The sequence below is a fragment of the Onychostoma macrolepis genome, chromosome 04, assembly GCF_012432095.1.
Source record: "Onychostoma macrolepis isolate SWU-2019 chromosome 04, ASM1243209v1, whole genome shotgun sequence".
In the NCBI taxonomy this organism is placed as follows: domain Eukaryota; kingdom Metazoa; phylum Chordata; class Actinopteri; order Cypriniformes; family Cyprinidae; genus Onychostoma; species Onychostoma macrolepis.
Genome location: NC_081158.1, coordinates 23,982,557 through 24,008,648, shown reverse-complemented (window position 1 = coordinate 24,008,648; position 26,092 = coordinate 23,982,557). Strand labels below are relative to the sequence as shown.

Below are 26,092 nucleotides of genomic sequence, written 5' to 3'. Positions count from 1 at the left end.
TTGTCTTGGTGATACACAAGATGGACTGACCTCCTGAAATAGTGAATCCTTGTCAGCCAGAATGGCATCAAACGAATGAACTTGGACCTAAGTGTGCAAGAAAACATTCAACAATGACTGAGCTAACTGTTTTTTTTTTTTGTTGTTGTTGCATAAAACACCAATCATTAATGAGTAAACTAAATTAAGCCCTACCTGAAGGTCAGCATTAAGGTCACAGAGATCATTGATCTTTTTCTGAAGCTCTTCTGCCTCCAGTGTGACTTTCATGTTCTTAATATGTGATGAAGGAGAAAAGTGGAGGGAGGAGGACAAAGAAAATGGAATAAGTATGATGAATGAGAACCATTCAGTGAACTTCATGTCTGACACTGGATGGATGTGTAAATGGATAGAGCCATACCTCCTCTTGTAGAGCAGCAATTTTGGATATGAGACTCTGGTTTTCCCGTTCCTGTGGGAAACCAGAACGAAAAGTTATAAGTGTTCATGTTTGTTCTAATAATGTATATGTCAATGTCAATATGTGGTCAATAAACACCAGTGTGATGGTGTTTATCTGGCAACCAAATTTGTTTACTCTGGATGTTTGCATATCCTTGGTTTATGTAATATTACTATCCATCTCATTATGAACATAATGCATGTTGTCTGTTTGCATTAGTTTATGAGACCTGAGTCTCATCATATGGCTTATTAACATCAGAACAGCCATCAATGAGGTTTGTGCCTCACCATCTGCTTTCTTTGAGCTGAGGCCTGAGCTCGACTCTCTTCTGAAGAGGTCAGGCTCAGCTTCATCTCCTCAACTTCCTCTTTAAGCATCTTCTCCTTCTGTAATAACTGCTGCCCTCTGCAGGATGAGGGTAGGGAGTGATGAGAGGCATGTTATGTAGATGATGATTAAGTGATTAGAGGTTTCAAAGGATAAGGAAGAAGACAGAACGTAATATAAGTCTGTACATTTTAGCTTGTGCTTTGAGCTCTTCATTTTCCTCAATGAGTTTCTGGTTGGTGTCTTCCATGCTTTCCACCGCCTGCTTCAGTTTACGAACCTCCTCCTGCAGCTTTTGGTTATTAAGTTGTAGATCTGCCACACAAAAGACCAGATCTGATGTCTCCCTGTACAGACACAAACACACACACAGTAAATAATTTTGCAATAAAATATTGATTGCATCTTTTTTGTTTAAATATTTTTATTTTTAGTTGTGTAAAAATGGCAGAAATTATTTTTCAAAAGCATCCAAGCATAAACCTTTAGATCAAAAGGTTTTTAAGATCATAAGAAACAAATTGAGTCAACTGTGTCCAAAGTTTTGATTGTTAGATACAGTTGAAACTGTCTCACAAACCACACTCTCACTACTGTTAACTCTTTATCTATCACAAACAACTCACACTCCTAAACTTACAGGTCAGCTCTGGAGGCTTCCCCTCCAAATGCTTCAAGACTCCCTGAGGTCATATTTAACAGAGCAGATCTTCTTGCTAAAGGAAACAAGAGGTGATTGTATACAAAATTATAACATTAACAAAGAAAATATGAAAAACATTGCGTTTTTGAGCATTCTGACATACTCCTAAGAAGATCTCACCTGATAAACTGTCCCGTAGTTTGAATGATTCCTGTTGGGTGTCATTCTTTGAGTCCTTTCTAATGGAAAAAGGGGAAATAAAAAAATAAAAAAGGGAAAAAACTTGTCATGAGGAAAATGTTGGAAAGAACAGCCTTGTGATCACAACTGATTGTGGATACTGATTGTGGATTGTGCAGACTGATGAAAATCTGCAATGCGTCTTTGGTTGGGTTGGCAACATCCACAAAAGACATACCGCACAGAGTTGATTTAAAAAACAAGTGCTTCCTGTTAACCGACCAGAGCCTTTAGCAAAATTATCAGGAGTTAAACAACCATCAGATTTCTTCAGCTTTTTTTTTGTCCTGTGGACTATTTCTCAAACTAAAAAGGCCTTTATTCAATGGCAATCGCTGTTCTAAAGCATAGGGTATATGTATATATATAGTGTGTGCAGAATTATTAGGCAAGTTGATATTCTGGTCATATTTTTTTTCCAAGAACATTTTACCAATTCCAAACCACATCAATCTTAATAACTACTATTGATTTTGTATTTAATAATTTATAAGTGATATATAATTGTCCATGAAGGCTGATAGTCAGAAATTTCTTATTTCAGGTGTGCAGAATTATTAGGCAGGTTTTCCTTTACAGATAAAATGAGCCAAAAAAAGAGATTGAACTCAAGAATAAAAGTAAAATGCCCATGAGAAGGATGCAATACTAATGCAATAATAGAATTAGCAAAGTTAAGGCATGACCATTGGGCAGCGAAATGCTCATTGGGTCAGCAAGGTCAGAAAAAACAGGTGGAGAGGAAAAGACACATGTTAACTGCAAAAGAATTAAGAATTAAGGTGAAGAATTAGGTGAGAAACCATCAGGAACCATTTAGTCTCCAGCACCATCATTTTCCAGAACTGCAACCTTCGTGGAGTCTCCAGAATTACAAGGTGTCAGGTTCTCAGAGACTTTGCTTGGGTAAAAAATTCTTTAAAATGGCCCTCACTTAAGAATAACATGCTGAAGTGTTGTGAAATACATGAAGACTGATTTTGTATAGGATTTATGAACAGATAAGTTGTGAGTGACTCTTGAAGGACCAGCATCACATCCTCTTGTACCACTGTTTGAAGAATTTATCTTCCAGAATCTGGCAGTAAGTTTTGGGAGCTCATTTTAGTTAATCTCTAAATATATACGGTATATATATATATATATATGTGTGTGTGTGTGTGTCTTCATACCCCTGGTTCCGGCAATCATCGATCCACTCTTTCATTATCGCATGGTATGTGTCCAGGTCTATGGAGATGTCCTTGTGCTCTGGGTCCAGCATATTGCAGAGTTCCTCTAGGCCACTGTCCTCTGAACTGCGGCAAGTGGTGTGTCTCAAGAAGTCCACAATGTGTGATACATAAACTTTACCTGCAGAGGAATGTGTTACTATAGTTACAGTGGCTACAGTCATAGAGTACATGGGTCTCATCAGATACTATCCCAACAATAAAGTCAAACAGAAAGTTTGCAAAGCAACACCTACTTGTTCTGAGTCACCATGACCGTGAGTCTGTGTATATCGAGGCAGTATAGATATATATGTGTGTGTGTGTGTGTGTGTTGAATTGCAGTTGCCTTCATATAAGAAGAATGGCTATAAATGAAAGCAGCTTTTGTCTCCTGTTAGCTTAGTGGTCTGGTCACCACAGAAAGCACATAAGGTCAGAGACATCATGAGGAGAGAGCAGGACTTCATTGAGGACAGATCAGATGGTGTTTGCCTCTAGGTTTGAATGCTAAGAAGTATCTCTGCTGCTGGGTTTGAATGAGTCAATGTTCTCAGATGCTCTTAGAGGTTACTTCAGTTTAACCAAACAAAAACACAAGTATTGTAATATTTGTTAGCTTCAAAACCTGCTGAGGAATAACATCTGCGAATCCAAGGGGTGAAGGAGCAGTTAAAATCGACAAGATATCAAAATCTGATTGATTGTAATGGACATTCCTAGTCTTAAGATGCAGTCACATTAGTGTAATTTCATGAGCTGAAAAGATCCATTTTCAATAGTATAGCAATAAATGAAACACAGCTCACGGTTACATTCAAACCAAGCTTTCAGATCAACTCAAAACTCTTGCAAAATCTGCAAAGGTAAATCCTTAGTCCTCATGCACTTTCTGGATACCTGTTGAAATGACCACTTTGCCCACAAAAAACTGCCAAACAAACGTTAATGTGACTGCACCTTTATCGTCTACACATTATCAGTACATGTTATTCTGTAAAGAAAAGGCTTGTCTTTGAAACTAAAATTGATGATTTTTATTCATGTCACTAATATGTAAATAATCTAAAGTTTAAATTTGCTGATAAACACCAGGAATTGTTTTAAGAATAAGCTTAGCCACTATCTTAAAAAGAAGACTTCAACTTCATATTCGTCACCATCTTGAACCCAGTGCAAAATCTGCAAAGGTAAATCCTTAGTCCTCATGCACTTTCTGGATACCTGTTGAAATGACCACTTTGCCCACAAAAACTGCCAAACAAGCGTTAATGTGACTGCACCTTTATCGTCTACACATTATCAGTACATGTTATTCTGTAAAGAAAAGGCTTGTCTTTGAAACTAAAATTGATGATTTTTATTCATGTCACTAATATGTAAATAATCTAAAGTTTAAATTTGCTGATAAACACCAGGAATTGTTTTAAGAATAAGCTTAGCCACTATCTTAAAAAGAAGACTTCAACTTCATATTCGTCACCATCTTGAACCCAGTGCAAAATCTGCAAAGGTAAATCCTTAGTCCTCATGCACTTTCTGGATACCTGTTGAAATGACCACTTTGCCCACAAAAACTGCCAAACAAGCGTTAATGTGACTGCACCTTTATCGTCTACACATTATCAGTACATGTTATTCTGTAAAGAAAAGGCTTGTCTTTGAAACTAAAATTGATGATTTTTATTCATGTCACTAATATGTAAATAATCTAAAGTTTAAATTTGCTGATAAACACCAGGAATTGTTTTAAGAATAAGCTTAGCCACTATCTTAAAAAGAAGACTTCAACTTCATATTCGTCACCATCTTGAACCCAGTGCAAAATCTGCAAAGGTAAATCCTTAGTCCTCATGCACTTTCTGGATACCTGTTGAAATGACCACTTTGCCCACAAAAACTGCCAAACAAGCGTTAATGTGACTGCACCTTTATCGTCTACACATTATCAGTACATGTTATTCTGTAAAGAAAAGGCTTGTCTTTGAAACTAAAATTGATGATTTTTATTCATGTCACTAATATGTAAATAATCTAAAGTTTAAATTTGCTGATAAACACCAGGAATTGTTTTAAGAATAAGCTTAGCCACTATCTTAAAAAGAAGACTTCAACTTCATATTCGTCACCATCTTGAACCCAGTGCAAAATCTGCAAAGGTAAATCCTTAGTCCTCATGCACTTTCTGGATACCTGTTGAAATGACCACTTTGCCCACAAAAACTGCCAAACAAACGTTAATGTGACTGCACCTTTATCGTCTACACATTATCAGTACATGTTATTCTGTAAAGAAAAGGCTTGTCTTTGAAACTAAAATTGATGATTTTTATTCATGTCACTAATATGTAAATAATCTAAAGTTTAAATTTGCTGATAAACACCAGGAATTGTTTTAAGAATAAGCTTAGCCACTATCTTAAAAAAAAGAAGACTTCAACTTCATATTCGCGTCACCATCTTGAACCCAGTGCAAAATCTGCATGGGAAAATCTTTCTTCCTTCGAAACTCTCAAATTGCACAAATTTTGCCTGTGAAATTTATCATACAATAAATATAACCACGCTTTTATTTGTATCAGCAGCACAAATGGTACAGAGCAAGTGTGCCGCACACGACCTGAAAAGTGAAGCCAAAACATTTCGATCACCATCTGGTGGCTGGCTGCAGTATAGGTCATAAACCCCTACCTCTCCATTTAAGAGAATGGGATGTGAGCTAAAATAAATAATCAAATTACATTTCAAATAAAATTTTCCCAAAGATGGTTTCCATCATTTTAGGTAGTTAGTGTGATACGAATGTATGTTTGTTCTTTTAATAAATTTGCATTTAGTTCATTATTTGATGGCATAAAAACGGGACGATTGGGTCTGCGGGAGTTTGGGTGTGACTTTGATACTGCGGCTCCACCTGACGATCACTACTACACAGACTCAAGCTCCAAATGACGTCATTTTCACAAGATGACAGTGGCCATACTGGGATGTTTTGGCTTCACTTTTCTATAATGGAAGGAAATGGAGACGCGTCGATCATCTTTTTTTACATTCTACTGTACAGAGTGAAAATCAAGATAAGCAAGTTTTACTTTCAGGGTTAGAAGTTTGTTAAAGTGCACAATATGACTGAAAAATACACAGCATAAAAGTAATGAGGGGGTGATGTATTTACCTCTGCACTGTGTGTCACAGGCCTGAAAAATAGTGTCCAACAGGTCTTCCTCGCAAATCAAACTGACCTCAGCCATGCTCTCTTTCTTGGGCTCGGAGGGAAACAGAGATCCTGTTCAAAACCCAAGAAAAACAAAAACCATGCAGTCACTGGTTTTAGCAAAACAATTATAATGTCAAAAAGATAACTAAAAAGAGATGATTCATTACCCTCGCCCAGTGAAAGTCTCTTGACCACGAGGGCCGGGTAGGAGAGTTCGCTGTCCATGTTAGAAATATCTGAGGAGAAGTTCAAGTTATACGAGAACAAGCCAGGAGCTGGGATTTTCGAGGTCTTCACCTCTGTGTCGGGCCCCTCCAACAGGGTTTGTGTGGAGTAGCGTGGGGTAAAGTTAAAGTAATTGTCCCCAGTATGGGCAGCTGGGGTGGAGCAGTTACGCCGAAATGGCCGGCTGTGAGCTGCTGTATTTTTCCTCTCCCCTAACGTGCTCAGCATGCTGGTAATGGTATAGGTGGCATTGCCGGGTGTTATGGAAGCACGAGGGTACTGGCGGCAGACCCCGGTCCCGGGAAGCTGTGGGGTCAGCATGCTAGCTGAGGAATCGCGATCAGAGTCTCCGTCAGTTTGACGATGCGCTTCTTCAGGATGGCCTCCAGGTTGAGGCGCAGACCCAGTGAGGGCTGTCGTAGCTGCTGGACTGGAACTTAGGGATCTGAAAGGGCGAGTTAACCTCTTGATCTCGCCGCTGGATGGTCTGCAGCTTGCGGCAGATGCTGTCCACGGGTTGTGCCGTCTCGGGTCACTCCAACATCCATGTTGGAGCGAGCAAAGAGAGAAAGCCTCGAACTACAGAAGAGACACAAGTTAATTAGTTTCAAGTCTAAGGGCCTCATTTATAAAGCGTGCATACTCACAGATTTGATCTTAGGGTGTTTATTTCAAACAAAAACATAAAATTTCAATAACTAATTAGTACCAAACGGGTAAGAATATACATAACAACAACTAAATAAGTGTTAGCTAAGAACAGGAAAGAACAAACAAACAGGTAAGAACAAACAGTAATAGTTATTTACATTATTTACATTATTTACATGCACTTGTGGCAGGTGGTAATTGTAACTGAATGTTCTTTGCAGATATATTCTCTGCATTTTGGACATACAGTGCTGGTTTTCTTCCTGTTGGAAGTGCAGACATGGCACCTTTTTCTTTTTGTTGGAGGAGTTGCTGTTGATGTGCTAGGGATGCTTTCTGAGGAGGGTTGTCCTCTGATCTGATTCAGCATCCTCAGAGAGGCTGCTCCACGGGGAACACTCTTCCTTCTCTGAATCAGTGGGGACACCAGAGCCTTCCCAAGCTCTTCCAAAAAGATCCGCCTTCTGAAGGTCTTTCCTGCATTCCAGGCAGGGTTGATTCCCGACCACAGGACGAAGGCATTCAGGGCTGACACATCCAGCATGTTTGAAAAGACCACCATGGGCCAACGGTTGGATTTGCGCTTACATGTGTAAGCAGCGACCATCTTGAATAATACACACAGAAAAAGAATAAAATCAAACACTATACTGACAAAAGTACATTTACATTTTTTCACTTAGCAACTCATCCATTTGTTACAAATTATAAACTGCAAGCAATTTGTCATAGGAAAATGAGTAAACAATGCAAAATTTTTTTTGTAAAATACCTGGTCAAGGCAGTCCACTCCACCTTTCGTCTTGTTGTAATCCAGGATTACATCTGGCTTCCTGTCTTCCCCTGTGCTGACTGTGGCTGCCTTGTGAACTGTGCTCATCAAGAGCACATTTTTGTTTTTCTTTGGACAGTAAGACACAAGTGTGTGTGTACTGGTAAATGCAAACACTGAAGAGAATTTCTCTCTGCCCCTTATTTTCACAAGCGGATGGGAGCTCAGGCTTGTTCCTCCTCACCGTTCCCAGCATGCCCAGTTTTCTCTTCAGGAGCTCCTGGCCAAGGGCATACGACGTGAAATAATTGTCACACGTGATAGTGTGCCCTTGGAGACCCGCGGACATATCGAGGACAACGCGCATTCCCAGGTTTTTTTCCCGCTGCCCATTAGCTGGTTTGCCGGTATAAGTTTGCATATTATATGCATAACTGGTCTTAGCATCGCAGGCTGCCCAGATTTTGATGCCATATCTGGCTGGTTTGCTTGGCATGTACTGCTTGAAGCTACAGCGTCCTCTGAAAGGTACCAGGCATTCATCTACTGTAACTTCTTGGCCTGGGTTGTACATTTTAGGCAGATTTTCGACCCATTTGTCCAAGATTTTTCGTATGGCAGCCAGTTTGTCGTCTCTCCAGCGGTCAGGTCTTGTGTCTCGGTTGTCAAACCGGATGACCCTTGTCATGATTTCAAATGCACCAAGAGACATTGTAGCACGAAAATGGCTCTCCTGTGTCTGCATTCCACAAGCTTCTTAAAGTGCACAATATGACTGAAAAATACACAGCATAAAAGTAATGAGGGGTGATGTATTTACCTCTGCACTGTGTGTCACAGGCCTGAAAAATAGTGTCCAACAGGTCTTCCTCGCAAATCAAACTGACCTCAGCCATGCTCTCTTTCTTGGGCTCGGAGGGAAACAGAGATCCTGTTCAAAACCCAAGAAAAACAAAACCATGCAGTCACTGGTTTTAGCAAAACAATTATAATGTCAAAAAGATAACTAAAAAGAGATGATTCATTACCCTCGCCCAGTGAAAGTCTCTTGACCACGAGGGCCGGGTAGGAGAGTTCGCTGTCCATGTTAGAAATATCTGAGGAGAAGTTCAAGTTATACGAGAACAAGCCAGGAGCTGGGATTTTCGAGGTCTTCACCTCTGTGTCGGGCCCCTCCAACAGGGTTTGTGTGGAGTAGCGTGGGGTAAAGTTAAAGTAATTGTCCCCAGTATGGGCTGCTGGGGTGGAGCAGTTACGCCGAAATGGCCGGCTGTGAGCTGCTGTATTTTTCCTCTCCCCTAACGTGCTCAGCATGCTGGTAATGGTATAGGTGGCATTGCCGGGTGTTATGGAAGCACGAGGGGTACTGGCGGCAGACCCCGGTCCCGGGGAAGCTGTGGGGGTCAGCATGCTAGCTGAGGAATCGCGATCAGAGTCTCCGTCAGTTTGGACGGTACGCTTCTTCAGGATGGCCTCCAGGTTGAGGCGCAGACCCGAGTGAGGGCTGTCGTAGCTGCTGGACTGGAACTTAGGGATCTGAAAGGGCGAGTTAACCTCTTGATCTCGCCGCTGGATGGTCTGCAGCTTGCGGCAGATGCTGTCCACGGGGTTGTGCCGTCTCGGGGTCACTCCAACATCCATGTTGGAGCGAGCAAAGAGAGAAAGCCTCGAACTACAGAAGAGACACAAGTTAATTAGTTTCAAGTCTAAGGGCCTCATTTATAAAGCGTGCATACTCACAGATTTGATCTTAGGGTGTGCGTACACTTAAATCCAAGGCAATGCTCATATGTGTCAAAACTGGTTTTGACGTGGAAAAGTGCTTAGCTTTTTCTTGTCGGAGTACTGCAGGTTTTTAAAAATGTAAGCTGTTCTTGCAGCTCGCTGTTGTAAATTAAAAGATTTGGACGATGACTGGTGATTTTTTTATATGTTAATGACATTAATTATGAGTAGTTTACGAGGCAGAAAGCTGAAACCATTCAGTTGTAGCAAGTTCAAGATAATTTGTAATTCATAGATTTCACATTGAAAGAGAGGCGTACGTGCGTTTTCTGCGAATCACACATACGCACATTTGAGAGATGATCGTAAGATCAAATTTAGGATGGTTTCTGCGCAACATTTGTGACCCTGGATCACAAAACCAGTCTTAAGTCGCTGGGGTATATTTATAGCAATAGCCAACAATACATTGTATGGGTCAAAATTATAGATTTTTCTTTTATGCCAAAAATCATTAGTATATTAAGTTAAGATCATGTTCCATGAAGATATTTTGTAAATTTCAACTTTAAAGGTGATTTTCTCAGCATTTGGATTTTTTTGCACCCTCAGATTACAGATTTTCAAAAATCTGTATATCGGCCAAATATTGTCCAAACAAATCATACATCAATGGAAAGCTTATTTATTCAGCTTTAACATGATGTATACATCTCAATTTCAAAATATTTACCTTTATGACTGGTTTTGTGGTCCAGGGTCACATTTTATAAATGAGGCCCTTAGACAGAGAGAATAGTATTTAGCAGGTCATATGACCACAAAATGTCCAACCCCCTAAGGTGACCCACTCCATGACTGAATACATTTTTTTTTTTTTATTATATCACACGTGTAATTAATTACATATAGTTTAGATACCGTAGATATGTTTTAAACAAACACACAGCGCTTGTAAATAAAAAGACAGAAAACGTTTTACAATATACACAATATAAAAGCCCGTTAACGTTACATGTTTAAACGGCCACTGCATTATTTGTTTATATGGATGACGTGAAAAAGTAACGATAGAAGTAAAAACCTTACACCTTTATCTCAAAATATTCTTAAAGTCTCATTTCATATATACATCCAAAATCATCAAAAACAGACAAGCAAAAAAAAGCAAACCAACCTGTCAAAATCCGACTGACGGCCAATCAAATAAACCTCACAAACTGACAGACGCAAAACGTAGGATAAAAATAACGGCCGCCTTCAGTTTCATGTGGTGTGTCTGTTATATTTAGAGAACATTTATAGTGGACAACCAGATATTGAGACGCCAAGGCTGGGAAAAACAAACACACCAGAACCTGTTCAAATGTTGCCGCCGCGGTCGGTTCACAAATACTAGCGCGTGAAGCGCCAAACAGCTGATCGAAGGCCGCATTAAAACCTGCGGCGCACTGACACCGTGCGTCCAATGATGGAACTGCAACTGACAGGGCGCGTGATTCATTGATTCCTCACATTTTCAATAAATAAATCGTTAAATACATAATTAAGTAATTAAATACATAAATAAATGTAGAAATGCATAAATATGTATTTATTTATTTAACCATTTATTTCATTATGAGTAATTTGGCCCTCCATGCAAATCACTGCGCATATTATTTAAAAAATGTCTCAAGTAAATGCACAAAATAAACCAAAAATAACTTTTGTGACTGCGTGCCTATATTGTAAATAAATAAAAAAAATAAAATAAAAAACATAAAGGTCTATGGAAACCTGTTTATTGCAATTCAGGGATTCTGCATTTCCCCTCTCTGCCAATGCTATGCACAAAAACAAAGAAAGAGATGAGAAATTGCTGTGGTGTTAGTTGCCTTGGGAGAAAAGAACATTTAAAAAGAGTCCACTATCACACTTTATCCTGTGCCATATATTTTAAACTGATGTTTAAATAAATGAAATGCCAAGTACCAATATGATATCCATCACATAATTTCTAAAGTACCGTTGTTGTTTTTTTCTTTTTCATTTACACAATCAGTAATGATTGCACAAAACGTGAATTTCCGTCCTAGCACACTTTCAAACATACTTTGTTTGTTTTAGCACATTGGCTTTGACATGGTGTAATCTGTACGAGATTTACAGACGGCGCACATTTCATCATGGCGAGCGTTGCATCAGCCACGAGCGCACCATCATCTCAAGAGGTAAAGGCGCGCGCATAGCATTCATAGCGTTTGAACCATACATTACATACATCTATGGTTTCAACCTTTGTGTGTCTGATAAATTTAGTTAAACCCTGTCGTATTATTTCATAAAACCGCGTATGTCGGCACGTGCGCGCTCGATGGTCGTGTGTGCGTTAAAACGGAGATTAACGAAATATCTCTGCTGTGGCGCATTGGTTTTCACATTTTTGAACGCATTATTCTGTATTGTTTTGAAATGGACAACAACGTAGACAATATATTGTGTTAAATGGGAAATATGTCGTATGTTATATAACGTGTATATATAAGCTCATGTAGCCTTTGCATGCATTCGTCAGATGATGCACGTTGTGGGTTACGCACATCGTGATGTAGGTTACTAATGCACTTACGTCACTGGACTAATGAAATAGGGAGGCAAAGTCCCCTGTCAGGTTTTTTTTTTGTCAAAAAATAAAGTTCCAGTTGCATTTAATATTTACATGCTTTCCAGATTAATTGCACGTGGAATACTATTACGTTACCTTACGCTAACAGCAAGAAGCTTAATGTTTATATGTGTGTGTATATATATATATATATATATATATATATTTTATTTATTTTATATATATATATATATATATATATATATATATAAATATTGTTTATTAAATTGAAATATGATGAGGTTTTTCACAGTTTTACTGTGCTTGATATACTGTATAATAGAATACAAAAAAGTATTTATTATTACTAATTGTTCTTTGGCTATTATTTGTAATGGCTATTATTTTGAATGGTTCAGACCATTAGGTAACAATTCTTCTCCCAGTCAACACAGTGGCATCACACCATGAGTAGTATGTGAGCTCATTGTGAATTAAAAAATATTGAGCAGGTCAAATGCCAACACCAGGCATTTCTATTCCAAAAAGAATAGAAATTAAACAAAAGAATTGGATTTTTTGAAATACTTTGTTGATGGAAATAAAATATAAACTATATTAGTCAGAAGTGTAGTTAACAGGGACACTCCTCTCAAACCACAATGCTGTATTTTTTTATTTTTTTCATACCATGTGCATAATTCATCAATTGAACCGGTATATCTCCCAGCACTACAGTGAATTCACACTAAAATAATGGAATTAGAGTTTAACACAGCAATATCTCACATGATGAACTCACAGTGAGTGCGCTGTGAGTTTACACTTTTAGCTCACTGTGACATCACATTGTGACCATAGTATGAGCACACAGTGAGTGCACTGTGAGGTTACACTTCTAGCTCACTGTGACCTCAAAGTGTAAACTGCTGTAAACATTGCAAGTGTAATGAAGGTCACTACATGGAGGTGTGCCTTTAATTCAACCTAGCTGATTGGTCACTAAAAACCAGCTCACTCACATTTCATTTCATAGTTCAAGTCACTTCAAGTTCATTTCATGACCGAACGTGATGATGTCTAAGTGGGTGAGTTCATTAGGGGTGTAAAGTACTTCTTTGCTATACTTATTAAAATATAATTTTTTAGGGGGTTTCACTGAGTAGGGGTCTATGGCAATTGAAAATTACAGTAATTGCATTTTTGCTCCTTACAGTTTCATTTAGACCTTCAAAGTAAAAAGGTCACAATAAAAAGGTTGTCATATACTTGCATTTTATTTTGGATAATTTGCACTTTACTTGAGTGTTATTGAAACTGAATGCTTGCACTCTTGCTCAAGTTACATTTCTAAGGCAAAATTCATTTAGACCTCCAAAGTACAAAGTCTATTTTTCACAGATCATCATGACTTAAATGTTTTATTTTTTTGTCCACCAAGATTACAAACCTGTGATGCTCATGTTCTGTAGAAAATGAGTCAGACTCAGTGTAAATTGCATTTAGACAAAATTATGCTCATTCGTCTTATCGTTCACCGCAGCAGAGTCTTTGACCTTAAGAAATATGTTATAATTATAGCTGTTGCTGAACACTTACACTTTGTTGGTGATCACTCTGTATACAGCTATCCTAAAAATAAAGGTTTCAGTTTCACGACGGAGGTTGGTGTGTTCTGTAGATGGTCAGGACATTTTTAATTCTATTTTATTTTTATTTAATTTTTTTATATTTTATTTTATTTTTTGCATCTTGATTTCTTCAGTTTGTTTCTAAAGGATTTTACTTTCACTCAAGTATGTATGTTTTTGACTAGATTCTTGGATTTTTAATGAGCGATTCATTTTGACAGTATCTATACTTAAAAATGTGTCTGTTCTTTTTATATCTCAGCTATTGCATCTTCATATAATAAGACATAAAGAGGACTCAGTTTAGCCTAAGAATTAAGTGAAATACTGGATATTTTGTAAGGGAAGACATTGTTAAGGGCATAGAAATTTAAGATCAACATTGCTTATTTTTTAGAGCAGCAGTAATGAATATTAAAGGAAATCAGTGAAGAGCATCAGCACTCTAAGTAATATTCCTTCACTTTTTAAGGTACTTAAAATGAGAGAATTTTAGAAATGTATCAAAAAGGAAATTAAGTGATCTGATTGTATAATCTAACTTAAAATATGCTGATGCCCATTATATTATATGTTGTATTTTTGTTCCCTTTTAGGTACTTGAGAATAATGATGTGGCTGGAAATGCCTCTAGCTTTAAGGTAAGGCATATTATATACACATAATATATATATATACACATATAATTTATGACAGGTTATTTATTATGATATTTATATACATATATATAGTGTACTAAACAGCACTTGCCTTTCGCGAAATGTCCAGTGGCATCATTGTGATGTTTGATTGATACACAGATAATTAGAAACTCTCCTCCTCAGTCAAAACTTGATTATTTCTCCAATAAATTAAATAAATCCACTTTTCTTATGGTTGTCTCAGTGTCCACACACTGTTTCCAAAATTCATAGCATAACTAACGCATTTTGAGTGGCTATATAGTCCTAGTTGAGTCTTAATGTCTTGAGTTGACTCATGGTAGACCCCTTTTCCCTTAGCATATTTTGGCCTCCATGACTCCGAAATGTGACCTTGGACCCCTCTTTCTGGAAGTTAGCAGAAAGGTCCTAGCTCTTCCAAGAGGTCCCGTGCTGAGTAAAAGAGAATCCAGTCTCTCAGATCACTGTAAGCCCTGTCAATCAAGCTTGGCTTGGCTTTGGGCATGCTCTCTGTTTCTCTCTACCTTTCTCTGACTCAGGTGGTGATTAAGCCTGAGGTCTTTTCAACACAGGCTAAATCACACCATTGCCGTAAAGTAAACATAGTATTATATAGTCAAATATCTGCAATCATGCCTCAGGTTGGTGGCTGCTTTCAAAATTAGAGCATTTATAGTATATGCATGAGGGAAAGATCTAGCATTAAAACAGTGTTAAGTAAAGAACACTAAAAAAGTAACATTTAACTCGCATTTATGTTGTTCTAAACCCATATGACATTTCTGAACATAAAAATAGAAATATGTTGAGCATTTTTTTCTTGCATTACAATGAATGGACAATGAAGCGTTCATGCTTCAAAAAGGGCACACAAAAACAATTAAATATCCTAAACGTAGTCCAGATGACTTGTGCATTATATTGAAAGTCATATGATTGCTCTGTGTGAGAAACAGATATTTAAATATGGCACATTTGGAATGTATGATACTGATATATTTACATCCTTGTTCCAGTCCCTCATTCACTATTATTGCATGGGAAAGAGCGACAAGTACATTCTGCAAAATGTCTCTTTTTGTGTTTCTTGAACAGAAGAAACAAATCGATGGGAGAAAAATTATATTTCAATGCTTTTTGCATTTTTTTGCATGTGTACCTTCACAAAAATAAATCTCAAAAGGCAGAAACATGTGAGCTGCTGCTAAAATAAGGCTTTTTGCAGAGGTGTTTATTTTTGGGTTCATCATGGCAGCATGCAGAGCATTGTTTGTCTATTGATGAGGATAATCACATTTAAGCTTCTTAAAGGGACTATATGAGGTCACACACGGCAATGACTTGATGATGGCCACAAAGCAGCTCTCATTACAGTGAAAGCTCAACAAAATTATAGCTTTCTAAGAAAGCATTGTATCCAATCATTCTTTATAAAATGTAAGAGTACTAATTAGCATACTAACTAAAGAACTGAAAACACCATCATCAACAACAATAATAGTACTCCTGTTGACCACCGCTGTAAATCTGCCAGCATGATTGCTCCCGAAACTCAACAGAGATTACAGACGGTTGTTCAATTGGATCTAGCATTCTTATAGTCAGGAACTCACCAAACACTCGTAAACTGAGGTGTCAGACAGCACGGTCCTCAGATTCGTGCTGCTTTATGAGCCAGCACCTGAAAATGCAGCACCATAAACATTGTCTCAAAGAGCTGATATTATTTTAATTGACAATCCATGAATGAAGACAGATAGGCTGATGACCAGCAGGACAAACCAACATTTTGGAACACTTTAGAGACACTTACAAATATAATATCTTTGCATATTTACATAGTTGCTTACAGTTCCATTTATTTTCAATAAATGAATAAATAACCTTAAATTATCTCTGTGTATGTGTGTGTGTGTTTGTATTAATGTATATACATATATATATATATATATATATATGTACATATATATATATATATATATATATATATATATATATATACAGTCATGGCCAAAAATATCGGCACCCTTGGTAAATATGATCAAAGAAGGCTGTGAAAATTGATCTGCATTGTTAATGCTTTTGATCTTTTATTAAAAAAATTATTTGGATAATAAGAATTTAAAATGGGGGGAAATATCATTATGAAATAAATGTTTTTCTCTAATACACATTGGCCACAATTAACGGCACACTTTTATTCAATACTTTTTGAAACCTCCATTTGCCAGTTTAACAGCTCTAAATGTTCTCCTATAATGCCTGATGAGGTTAAAAAATACCTGACAAGAGATCAGAGACCATTCCTTCATCCAGAATCACTCCAGACCCTTTAGATTCCCAGCTCCATGTTGGTGCTTCTTCTCTTCAGTTCACCACTCATTTTCTAATGGGTTCAGGTCAGTGGACTGGAATGGCCAGCAGAAGCTTGGTTTTGTGCTCAGTGACCCATTTTTGTGTTGTTTTTGAGGTTTGTGTTTGGATTATTGTACGGTTGGAAGATCCAAACATGGCCCATTATAAGATTTCTAACAGAGTCAGTCACTTATTGATTTTTTATCTTTTGGTATTTGATAGAATTCATGATGCCATGTGTCTAAACCAGATGTCCAGGACCTCCAGCAGAAATATAGGCCCACAACATCAAAAATACAGCAGTATATTTCATTGTACACATGGGGTACTTTTTATCCCTGTGTTCACCATACCCATCTGTTTGCTGCTAAAAATCTCTTTTTTTAGTTTCATCTGACCATAGAAGCCAGTCCCATTTGAAGTTCCAGTCGTGTCTGATAACTGAATATGCTGGAGTTTGTTTTTGGATGAGCTAGGAGAATTTTTCTTGAAATCCTCCCAAACAACATGTGGTGATGTAGGTGCTGTTTGACAATTTTTTTTTAAGGTTTTCTGACCTCGAAACTCAACCTTTTTCTGCAATTCTCCAGCTGTGGTCCTTGGAGAGTCTTTATCCACTCAAACTCTCCTTCTCACCCTGCATTAGGACGATATAGACACACGTCCTCTTCCAGGCAGTTTTGTAACATTTTCTGTTGATTGGAAATTCTTAATTATTGCCCTGATGGTGGAAATGGGAATTTTCACTGCTCTAGCTCTTTTCTTAAAGCCACTTCACTAATTTGTGAAGCTCAATTATCTTTTGCTGCACATCAGAAATATATTCTTTGGTTTTTCTCATTGTGATGGATGATTAAGGGAATTTGGCCTTTGTTTCCCCTCCTATTTATATTTCTGTGAAACAGGAAGCCATGGCTGGATCCTTTTATGTTCATAATCACACTGGTGTGCTCAAAATTGTAAATGAATGGGAATATATTTCAGATATATTTTACTCAGAAGAATTTCTAGGGGTACCAGTAGGTTAGATTTTTGTGATTTTTTAAAATAAAAGATCAAAAGGATTAACAATGCAGATTTATTTTCACAGCCTTCTTTGATCATATATACCAAGGGTACCAACAATTCTGACCACGTGTGTATATGTATAATATATATAAAATATAAACAATTTAATTTATATAAATAATTGAATTTAAATTAATGTTTAATTGTTTTATTTATTAATCAAAGTTTATTCTACTGAAGGTCTCTGCCTGTACTGCAGTTAAACAAACCGTTCCCTGATAGCACACATATGTCTGCAAGATGTCTGTTAAAGGTTGCTTCATCTTGAAAGCATCTGCTGTGTACCAACATCTGATAAAGGTCTTAAAAAATGTCAGAAGACAAAGACAGAAGATGCCTGAAGACATTTTCTAAATGTCTATTTGATGTCTATTATTGCCGATGAGCAAACACTCCAAAAAATACGTCTTCCAGATGTAAACACGCACTTCAAATAGATGTCTCTGAGATGTATGTGTGCTATCAGGGTTTGCTAATAAACGCTGAGGCCAGTGTGGTGCTCACCTTTCCACCATAATCTGGGATTACAGAGGGCTACTGAAGGAACATGTAATCTGTGAGAGTGTCTAATCTCAGAGTTTGAGTGCATTTCTGTCAGGCAGAGAGATCCAACTAAATAGAGGACTAGAGAGATGGATTTCACAGACTGACCCTTTTCAGTGACTATAAAAATCTTTTGGCTGGTGTATTATGCCATCTGATGCTGAGTATTTTTGGCTGTGTTCTATTTAGGCTGCAGACACAGTGATACAGTTAGCACAGACTCATAAGCCAAAACCTGACCCCAATGGCCTGGTGTTTGGGACGGTCTTTACTGACCACATGCTGACCATTGAGTGGAGTCTTGAGGAAGGCTGGCAGAAACCGCACATCCAGCCTTTTGGGAACCTGTCCATACATCCAGGCTGTTCTTCCCTGCATTACGCTGTACAGGTCTGTCTTCACCATCTGGAGTTTCATCTGTGTGGTTAGGAAGCATATAAAATCATTTGACTTCCACAGTTAATAAATGGCATTTATTTATGTTTAAATGTAAATACGTACTGTGTGCAGCTTTTTGAGGGTATGAAGGCGTACCGGGGGCCAGATAACAAAGTACGTCTCTTCAGACCCTTGATAAACATGAAGCGGATGCAGAAGTCCGCCCACAGGGCCTGTCTGCCTGTAAGACTGACGTTTCTCACCTCTTTACTGCATCCACATTCAGTATTTAATCTTGATATAGACACAAAACTGCATGTCTGTTTCTCATTTTCTCTGTTTTTCTGTAGAGTTTTGATTGTGCAGAGTTATTGGAGTGCATCAGGAAGTTGGTGGAGGTGGATCAGGATTGGGTTCCTCACTCAGACTCTGCCAGTTTGTACATCCGTCCAACCTTCCTGGGCACAGAGGTTAGAGCTACACAAACACTCATTCTCACAATAATATAATTTTGACTATTTTCAGCTTTTCATATCTTGCGATTAACAAGTGCATACAAATGTGGGTCTTTGATTCTGTCTGAACGTGTATTTATGACTTTGTCTATTTAAACTGGAGTTCCAAATGAAAATGGGGTGTTCATATAATTTTAACCATCACAACACAGATATACAAATATTATTTATTCATTCATTCATTTTTATAATGTTTTTTTTTTTTGCATTTATTTATCTTATTTTATTTATTTATTTATTTTCTTTTATAGTGGAACACTTTTTTAAGTTTTCCCATTCATTCATTCATTCATTCATTCATTCATTCATTCCGTCCGTCCTTCCTTCCTTCCTTCCTTAATTTCTGGCTTGTAGGTCAGGTTTTTTACTTGCCCTGACAATATATATATATATATACTTTTTATATTAACACACATTTATTACAAACATATTTTTATGCATCAGCAAAAAGTAAAACGTTTATTTTACCTAAATAAACAATTTAAACAATATTTAATAATAATTAAAAATAATAATTTATTGCATATAATGATTTTAATATTTTAATTGGCAATAAAAGCTGGTAAATTAGCATTCTAATATTATGATGTAAAAAATACACAATAACTCCATGAAAACATCATAGATGTAAATCAATGATAGCTATAGATTAAAAAAAAAAAACGTTTGCATTACATAAACATGATGTGTTTTCTTTACATATGCCTGTGTGAGCAGCCCACCCTTGGTGTCAAGAAGCCCAACAAGGCATTGCTTTTTGTCATCCTTAGCCCTGTGGGCTCATACTTCAGCACGGGTGCTAAACCAGTGTCACTGTGGGCCGACTCCAAATACATCAGAGCTTGGAGAGGAGGGACAGGAGACTGCAAGATGGGAGGGTGAGTGAATGAATGAGAGAGATTTCAATATTTTACACTTAACACTAAATGAATGAGGAGCATTGTTGCAAGCTTATTGCCACATTCTTAGCCTTGATCCAAATGTGTGCAAGCGTGGTTTAATACCGAAGCCTCATAGTAAAACTTTCAGATTTGTATGTGCTAATCTGTGCGATCTTGCTTAAAACTTCTCACATGAGGGCAGAAATATATGCAGAACGTCTCAGCAAAGCAGTCAGCACTGAATCAATTTCAGAAGGAATGATAATGACACAAGACAATGGGGTGTTTCAGAGCTAAAACAGATCTTTGATTGTGAGGAAGATACAATATGTGAAACCTCAATTTTTTTAGGAACTATGGCGCGTCTATCTATGCCCAGTATGAGGCAGTGGATTACGGCTGTCAGCAGGTTCTGTGGCTGTACGGGGACGACCATCAGATCACAGAGGTCGGCACCATGAACCTTTTCCTCTACTGGATCAATGAGAAAGGAGGTGATTGCTGTTTACATTTGTAAAAAAGATACTCTTTCACTCTGTTTTGACAGATAAAGTATTTTGGTTATGTATATTTACTTTAACAGAAAATACAGATTATGTGGAAGTCAAAGTTTATGGAGGTCAAAGTAAATTTGCAGGAGCTTCAGAAGGCTAGAATCAATGATTTAGATTCTCATGGAAGCTCATTTCTGCCAAAGAATAAAAAAGATAATTGAGGTATTCTGTGAATTGTAAGAAATAAACTCTGAATTGTGTGTTAAAACTCAAACTTTACTGAAACTTTTGAAAAGTCTTTTTTTTTTTTCCCCAGACGTCAGAAGTGCAAGTTTCTATCACACAATTAGAAATTTATATCTTGCAATTTCAAGTTTATATCTAATAATTCTTAATTACGAGAAAAAAAAGTCACAATTGTCAGATATAAAGTCACACAAGTTACATTTAAAAAAAAAAAAAATTTTATTCCATGACGGACATAAGCTTTCCTACTAAAGAACTCTAGTTGTCTAAAAGAAAATGTTTGTTCACAGCAACTTCGTAATTTCTTCATTAGAAAAAAAAAAAGTTTAAGATGAAAAACCTGTTTTTTCTTTCCAGAGGAGGAGCTTGCAACACCACCTTTAGATGGCATTATTTTGCCGGGCGTTACACGACAAAGCATCCTAGAACTTGCTCGCAAATGGGTAAAACCTGTCTAAACCATACTGTCAGGAAAAAGTGTTTTATGAGTACAACAGCTTTCACCCTGTTTGTTCCAAAACCTGTATGACTCTCTTTCTTTCTTGGAACACAAAAGAAGATATTTTGAAGAATGTTCATAAGTAAACATCTTCAGTTCCCGTTGACTTTTTGTCCATACAATAGAAGCCAATGGGAACCGACACTGTCGAGTTACCAACATTCTTCAAAATATCATCTGTTGTGTTCCACAGAAGAAAAAGAGTCATACAGGTATGGAGTGACATGAGTAAATTACAACAGACTACTTTGAACCTTTTAGGGGTAAAAAGTTGTCCCTTTTTAAAGGGCACTGCCCTAGTGACATTTTTACACATTTATTCTGAGTGTTTGGTTCAAAGTTTCATTTTATCTAACAGGGTGAGTTCAAAGTATCCGAGTGCTATTTGACCATGGCTGACCTGCAGCAGGCTCTGGAGGAAAACCGAGTGAGGGAGATGTTTGGTTCTGGAACCGCTTGTGTTGTTAGTCCAGTTGGCAGGATCTTATATCAGGGAGAGGTGAGTTTAGTTTGTTTTGGATGGTTAGAGCACCGCACACTGGTTCAGTATCAAAACATACTAGCGAATCAACAGATATCTGCCTCTGGGTCAACATTTTAGCCAGTTTTTTTGGCACTTAACAAATTTTCAACATCCTTTCAACAAGTTTTTCTTATACTAATCTTTTGCTGTATAGAATCTACATATTCCATGTGAAGGAAGCTTTCCTCCACTTGCCTCCAGACTGCTAAAAGAGCTCACAGATATTCAGGTAAGACACCACACACAACACACCGCATGACATATTTTATAGCCCTATAAAATGTAATTGAAACAGTGTTTAGAACGTAACAAATATTTCATGATGCTGTTAAAACAATATAAGTAAAACTCCTCTCTGATTAAGTCTTAAAGGGATAGTTCACCCAAAAATGAAAATTCTGTCATCATTTACTCACCCTCAAGTAGTTCCAAACCTGTATGAATTTCTTTGTTCTGCTGAACACAAAGGAAGATATTTTGAAGAAAGTTTGTAAACAGGCTGTTCTGGGGCACCATTGACTTGCATAGTAGGAAAAAAAATACTATGGAAGTCAATGGTGCCCCAGAACTGCTCTGTTTCCCACATTCTTCAGAATATCTTCCTTTGTGTTCAGCAGAACAAAGACATTCATACAGGTCTGGAACTACTTGAGGGTGAGTAAATGATGACAGAATTTTCATTTTTGGGTGAACTATCCCTTGAAGCTGGTTGATAACGCTTTCTTTAACATAGCTTATAGTGGCATCATTGAATGTGCAATTAAATGCACTTACAAAAAAAATTAAATTGCAAACAAATACATTCATACTATGTTAGATTTGAAATTGTATCTGGAATTATTTTCAGTAATTTTACTGTCATGGAAATTTTTGTTTTGTTTTTTCCTGTAGTTTGTAGTTTATTCATTTATTAATTCTGCTGAATATACCTTTAAATATTTAATTTATATAATATTATTAACATTTCATAAAATTATTATTTTATTTTATTTTATTTTCTGTCATGGTGGAATACTTGTTTAGGTAAGATTAGATAGATTTTTGGTGATTGATGTGGTGAAGGGAACAAAAGGGGCCCTAAAAATTGGCTTATTGCGCCCTCAAGTGATGAAATAGAAGAATTAGGATTTTTCTTTTGGTCTTTCAATGTTTTACTTGTTATATGGGGTTTACAATAAAATAATTGTATTCTGGCTACTCCTCAACAAGAACAAAAACCATTTTACCTCCACCTTTCCATCCCAAACCACATTGGACAAACAGAACAATCATGTTGTGTCATTTTGTTTTCATCTTTGTAACATTTTTGTTTTTTTGCAGTATGGACGGACCCCCAGTGACTGGTCTTGCATCGTATAAAGAAACCTCACCTATGTCAAAGTACACAAGCTCTTCAACACATTTAAAACATGCACATCATACAAAAAAGCTTTATTTGTGGCTCCATGGAATAATTACTTGCCACACTTTATGTATGTTTTTGTAAAAAGTTTACCAGCTAACTAAAACCTAGTCTAGCAATAATATGTTGCTCATTAGCATACTAAACCACTCAGATGCCTCGTTATGATCACAGTTTATTCTAATCATCAGTAACCAGCAGATCAAAGTTGGTGACCAACTGTTTCATTAAAACTAGTTGATATTGCTGTTATATGAAGTATATGAGATATTTCCTCACTGTATAGTTAGATTCACCTTTCAGTGGAACTATAAATTAACTTTATTATTGATGCTGGTAATAATATGCAGTTACTGTCATATTGCACAAACTCCTTAAACATATGAAAGACATTTATAGATATTTAAGGTAGTATGTTGTTGTGGGTAGAACTTTATTTTTAAAAACATTTTTATCTGTGCATTTTAATGTTGTAACATTTTGAAAGAAGGTGTTAATGTTTAACATGTTTAACATCTAAAACATTTTTAATGTTGTAATGTTTACTTTCACCTGATAATTGTGGTTACAGATGTTTTTTTTTTTAAATGCTTCCATTCCAAGCACACAAGTTGACATGGAGATCATATTTGCACCTTAAGGGAACCTTAAAATGTATTTGTTTAAAGATGTTTGTACGATTGAACTGATCCGTCATTTCTTGTAGACATTTGTTGCTAGGAATAAGATTATAACATTTACAAAAGCACAAATAAATGTAGAGAGATTTAGAGATATGTAATACTATTACTGTTAATTGCCAAAGTATTTTAGTGATGTTCTGAGTATTTTGTGATGTGATTTAATAAATAAATAAATTTTGAAAACAATGTATCATAATTTCTTTTTTTCTTTATCTGCTTAATATACATAATAATATTTTAATTATGTATAATATTCATAATAATTTAATAAAATATTTATGATAAATATTTATTTGCTGTCATGGGGTGGAACACTTTTTTAAACAAACGGTGCACCTAAAAATGAAAATTTTGTCATGTACAGTATGCTCAAGTTGATGCAGTTGCAAACAGTTGTTGGTCCCCACTGACTATGGAAGAAAATACTATGAAAGTCACTGGGGATCATTTCCTCTATGTTTAACAGAAGAGAGAAATTCATTTGGAACAACATGAGGAAATTTAGTAAATGATGACAGAATTTGTTTATTTTTAGATGAACTATTCCTTTAAGTTTGCCCATATTCTAATGTTTTTTTTTTTTTTAAGCTCATAACATTTTTTCCTAAGCAAGTGTGTTAGTGTGTATGTGTACTGAAGGGATAGAGCACCCATAGATGAGGGAGAGGAGTGCTGGGACTGTGTATTGTAATGATATACGAGAGGGTTTGAGCTCCACTCGCTCACACTTACTTCCTGCTCCGCTGTCCTATGAACACACTTTACACACATTCATCATTATAACATGCCCTACTTACTTTAGACATCATTAATTCATGCCTCCCCTCCAAACAAATACACAACATGAAAATGTCCTTTAAGTAAAAATTCTCTCACTTTGTGTGCGTGTTTATATAAAACGCGTGAAATAAGCAGAAATGGTGGTATCTTAGCTATCTGGATGTATGTAAATAGCTAGTCATGATTGGTTTTGATATTTATTTATTTACTTGCTGCTGGACATTTATTTTGAACTCATTCATTGGACATTACAATTTCTCAGTGTCATTATTCAGGTGTACATCATTGTCAACTACACCACAGCTGGGGACTGTACTTTTTCCTCGTTGTTTTTGTACTCTTTTGTTAATCTAAATCAAGCTTTTGTTCCGTTCTTACTACTGTTTTGAAGATGACGTAAGAGAAACAAGAAAGATGCAGTACCACCTTTTTACACAAGATGGCGAAATATAACAAATGATGTAAAGAGCTAATGATGGGTCTGAATAGATTTGAATCAATGTAAGTTTGAATCACTGAAATAACAGCTTGGATTTGAATCACTGCAATACTTTTTTCTGCATTATTCTGAACTGAAATTAAATGAAGAATGTGCAAAAAGTCAATGTCAAAACAAAATATGAATAAAACATGATTTCAATTTTTTTTTAAGTTAAGTCCAAATTAAATTATTAATGAATTAAGAACAAATGCTTGTTTGCCAATAAACATGACTTAATAAGGCTCAGGTTAATGGTTACATGAAAGAATGTGAAACTGACTGAATGTCAGCCCCATCCAGAGCTAGTTCAAGTGATCTAAATCACTCCTGAACTGTGAAATAATGCTCTTGCCTTGAGAAAAGGGGAGAGAAATCAAAATGGACCTGAGGGAGACCAGAATCCAGAGCGTGCTGGGATCAGATCACTTTTTTAAGCAGAAGCATATTGATTTATATGGAGCTGTAATTGCTTCAATATGTTCTGGATGACTCCCCCGTAATTGAGGCCTGGCAAAGATGCACTCCTGGAAATGCCCAGTGCCAGGCGGCGGGTAGAGAGGCACCCCACCCAGTCCCCTGTGCCAGCAAGAGGGGAGAGCATCCCCAACCCTGCCTCATCTTCATTTACAGCAGAGGCTTCCCTGTTTGCAGGTTCACTGAGCATCTACTCATCTGATAAAAGGCAAGAATTTGGAAATGCTAAAAGCTGAAACTTTGTCTGAAGCAGTCTATTGATGATTTTGTACTTTCATTGCACCTAACAAGCTGGCATGGGTTTGTCATAACAGCATGTACTTTCTTGTTGCCCTAATTAACATAAAAACTAGAAGATATTGTACAGCATTAGTACAGTAGGACATCAAGTTGTGTTTCTATCTTACAAATAATAAAAAAAATGTTGTTAA

General features: G+C 36.8%; 4 protein-coding genes across 5 annotated transcripts in view; 1 reads left to right on the top strand and 3 right to left on the bottom strand.

Moving 5' to 3' along the window:
• The window catches only part of LOC131539276 (inositol 1,4,5-triphosphate receptor associated 2-like), a 31,702-nt gene extending 20,743 nt beyond the window's left edge, over positions 1 to 10,959 (bottom strand). Inside the window, 11 exon segments of the mRNA XM_058773737.1 lie at positions 31 to 87; positions 196 to 273; positions 404 to 454; positions 736 to 853; positions 964 to 1,122; positions 1,416 to 1,491; positions 1,599 to 1,657; positions 2,831 to 3,011; positions 8,555 to 8,665; positions 8,763 to 9,406; positions 10,637 to 10,959. Coding sequence (XP_058629720.1) covers positions 31 to 87; positions 196 to 273; positions 404 to 454; positions 736 to 853; positions 964 to 1,122; positions 1,416 to 1,491; positions 1,599 to 1,657; positions 2,831 to 3,011; positions 8,555 to 8,665; positions 8,763 to 9,375 — 1,503 coding nt within the window. The 5' untranslated portion in view covers positions 9,376 to 9,406; positions 10,637 to 10,959.
• LOC131539275 (inositol 1,4,5-triphosphate receptor associated 2-like) lies at positions 5,287 to 6,544 on the bottom strand. The gene is made up of 3 exons (XM_058773736.1): positions 6,254 to 6,544; positions 6,045 to 6,155; positions 5,287 to 5,875 (listed from the first exon to the last, which is right to left on the bottom strand). Exons 1-3 carry the CDS (start codon positions 6,537 to 6,539, stop codon positions 5,868 to 5,870), a joined length of 405 nt encoding a protein of 134 aa, XP_058629719.1. The 5' UTR covers positions 6,540 to 6,544; the 3' UTR covers positions 5,287 to 5,867.
• LOC131539274 (piggyBac transposable element-derived protein 4-like) lies at positions 7,041 to 7,943 on the bottom strand. Its single transcript, XM_058773734.1, has 2 exons — positions 7,735 to 7,943; positions 7,041 to 7,569 (listed from the first exon to the last, which is right to left on the bottom strand). Exons 1-2 carry the CDS (start codon positions 7,840 to 7,842, stop codon positions 7,135 to 7,137), a joined length of 543 nt encoding a protein of 180 aa, XP_058629717.1. The 5' UTR covers positions 7,843 to 7,943; the 3' UTR covers positions 7,041 to 7,134.
• A 406-nt stretch (positions 10,960 to 11,365) lies between the features above and the next one.
• On the top strand, positions 11,366 to 24,104 carry bcat1 (branched chain amino-acid transaminase 1, cytosolic). 2 transcript variants are annotated; one of them, XM_058773732.1, is made up of 11 exons: positions 11,366 to 11,672; positions 14,274 to 14,318; positions 18,495 to 18,695; positions 18,816 to 18,926; positions 19,034 to 19,153; positions 19,916 to 20,076; positions 20,431 to 20,573; positions 21,177 to 21,262; positions 21,677 to 21,817; positions 21,996 to 22,070; positions 23,162 to 24,104. In XM_058773732.1, the coding sequence occupies exons 1-11, from the start codon at positions 11,628 to 11,630 to the stop codon at positions 23,198 to 23,200; spliced, it is 1,167 nt and encodes a 388-aa protein (XP_058629715.1). In that variant the 5' UTR covers positions 11,366 to 11,627; the 3' UTR covers positions 23,201 to 24,104. The 2 variants fall into 2 exon arrangements, with proteins under 2 accessions (XP_058629715.1, XP_058629716.1); XM_058773733.1 differs by lacking the exon at positions 11,366 to 11,672 and adding an exon at positions 13,078 to 13,134.
• The last annotated feature ends 1,988 nt before the right edge of the window (positions 24,105 to 26,092 follow it).

Excerpts from the sequence above, each read along its gene's own strand:
- LOC131539275 (XM_058773736.1), bottom strand. The coding sequence starts at position 6,539 with ATGCTGAGCACGTTAGGGGAGAGGAAAAATACAGCAGCTCACAGCCGG. Across the intron at positions 6,156-6,253 it reads GAGACTTTCACTGGGCGAGG|GATCTCTGTTTCCCTCCGAG; the intron begins GTAATGAATCAT and ends GGTTTTGAACAG.
- LOC131539274 (XM_058773734.1), bottom strand. The coding sequence starts at position 7,842 with ATGAGCACAGTTCACAAGGCAGCCACAGTCAGCACAGGGGAAGACAGG. Across the intron at positions 7,570-7,734 it reads GAGTGGACTGCCTTGACCAG|ATGGTCGCTGCTTACACATG; the intron begins GTATTTTACAAA and ends GTATTATTCAAG.
- bcat1 (XM_058773732.1), top strand. The coding sequence starts at position 11,628 with ATGGCGAGCGTTGCATCAGCCACGAGCGCACCATCATCTCAAGAG. Across the intron at positions 20,574-21,176 it reads CTGGATCAATGAGAAAGGAG|AGGAGGAGCTTGCAACACCA; the intron begins GTGATTGCTGTT and ends TTTTCTTTCCAG. Across the intron at positions 21,818-21,995 it reads GGATCTTATATCAGGGAGAG|AATCTACATATTCCATGTGA; the intron begins GTGAGTTTAGTT and ends TTTGCTGTATAG.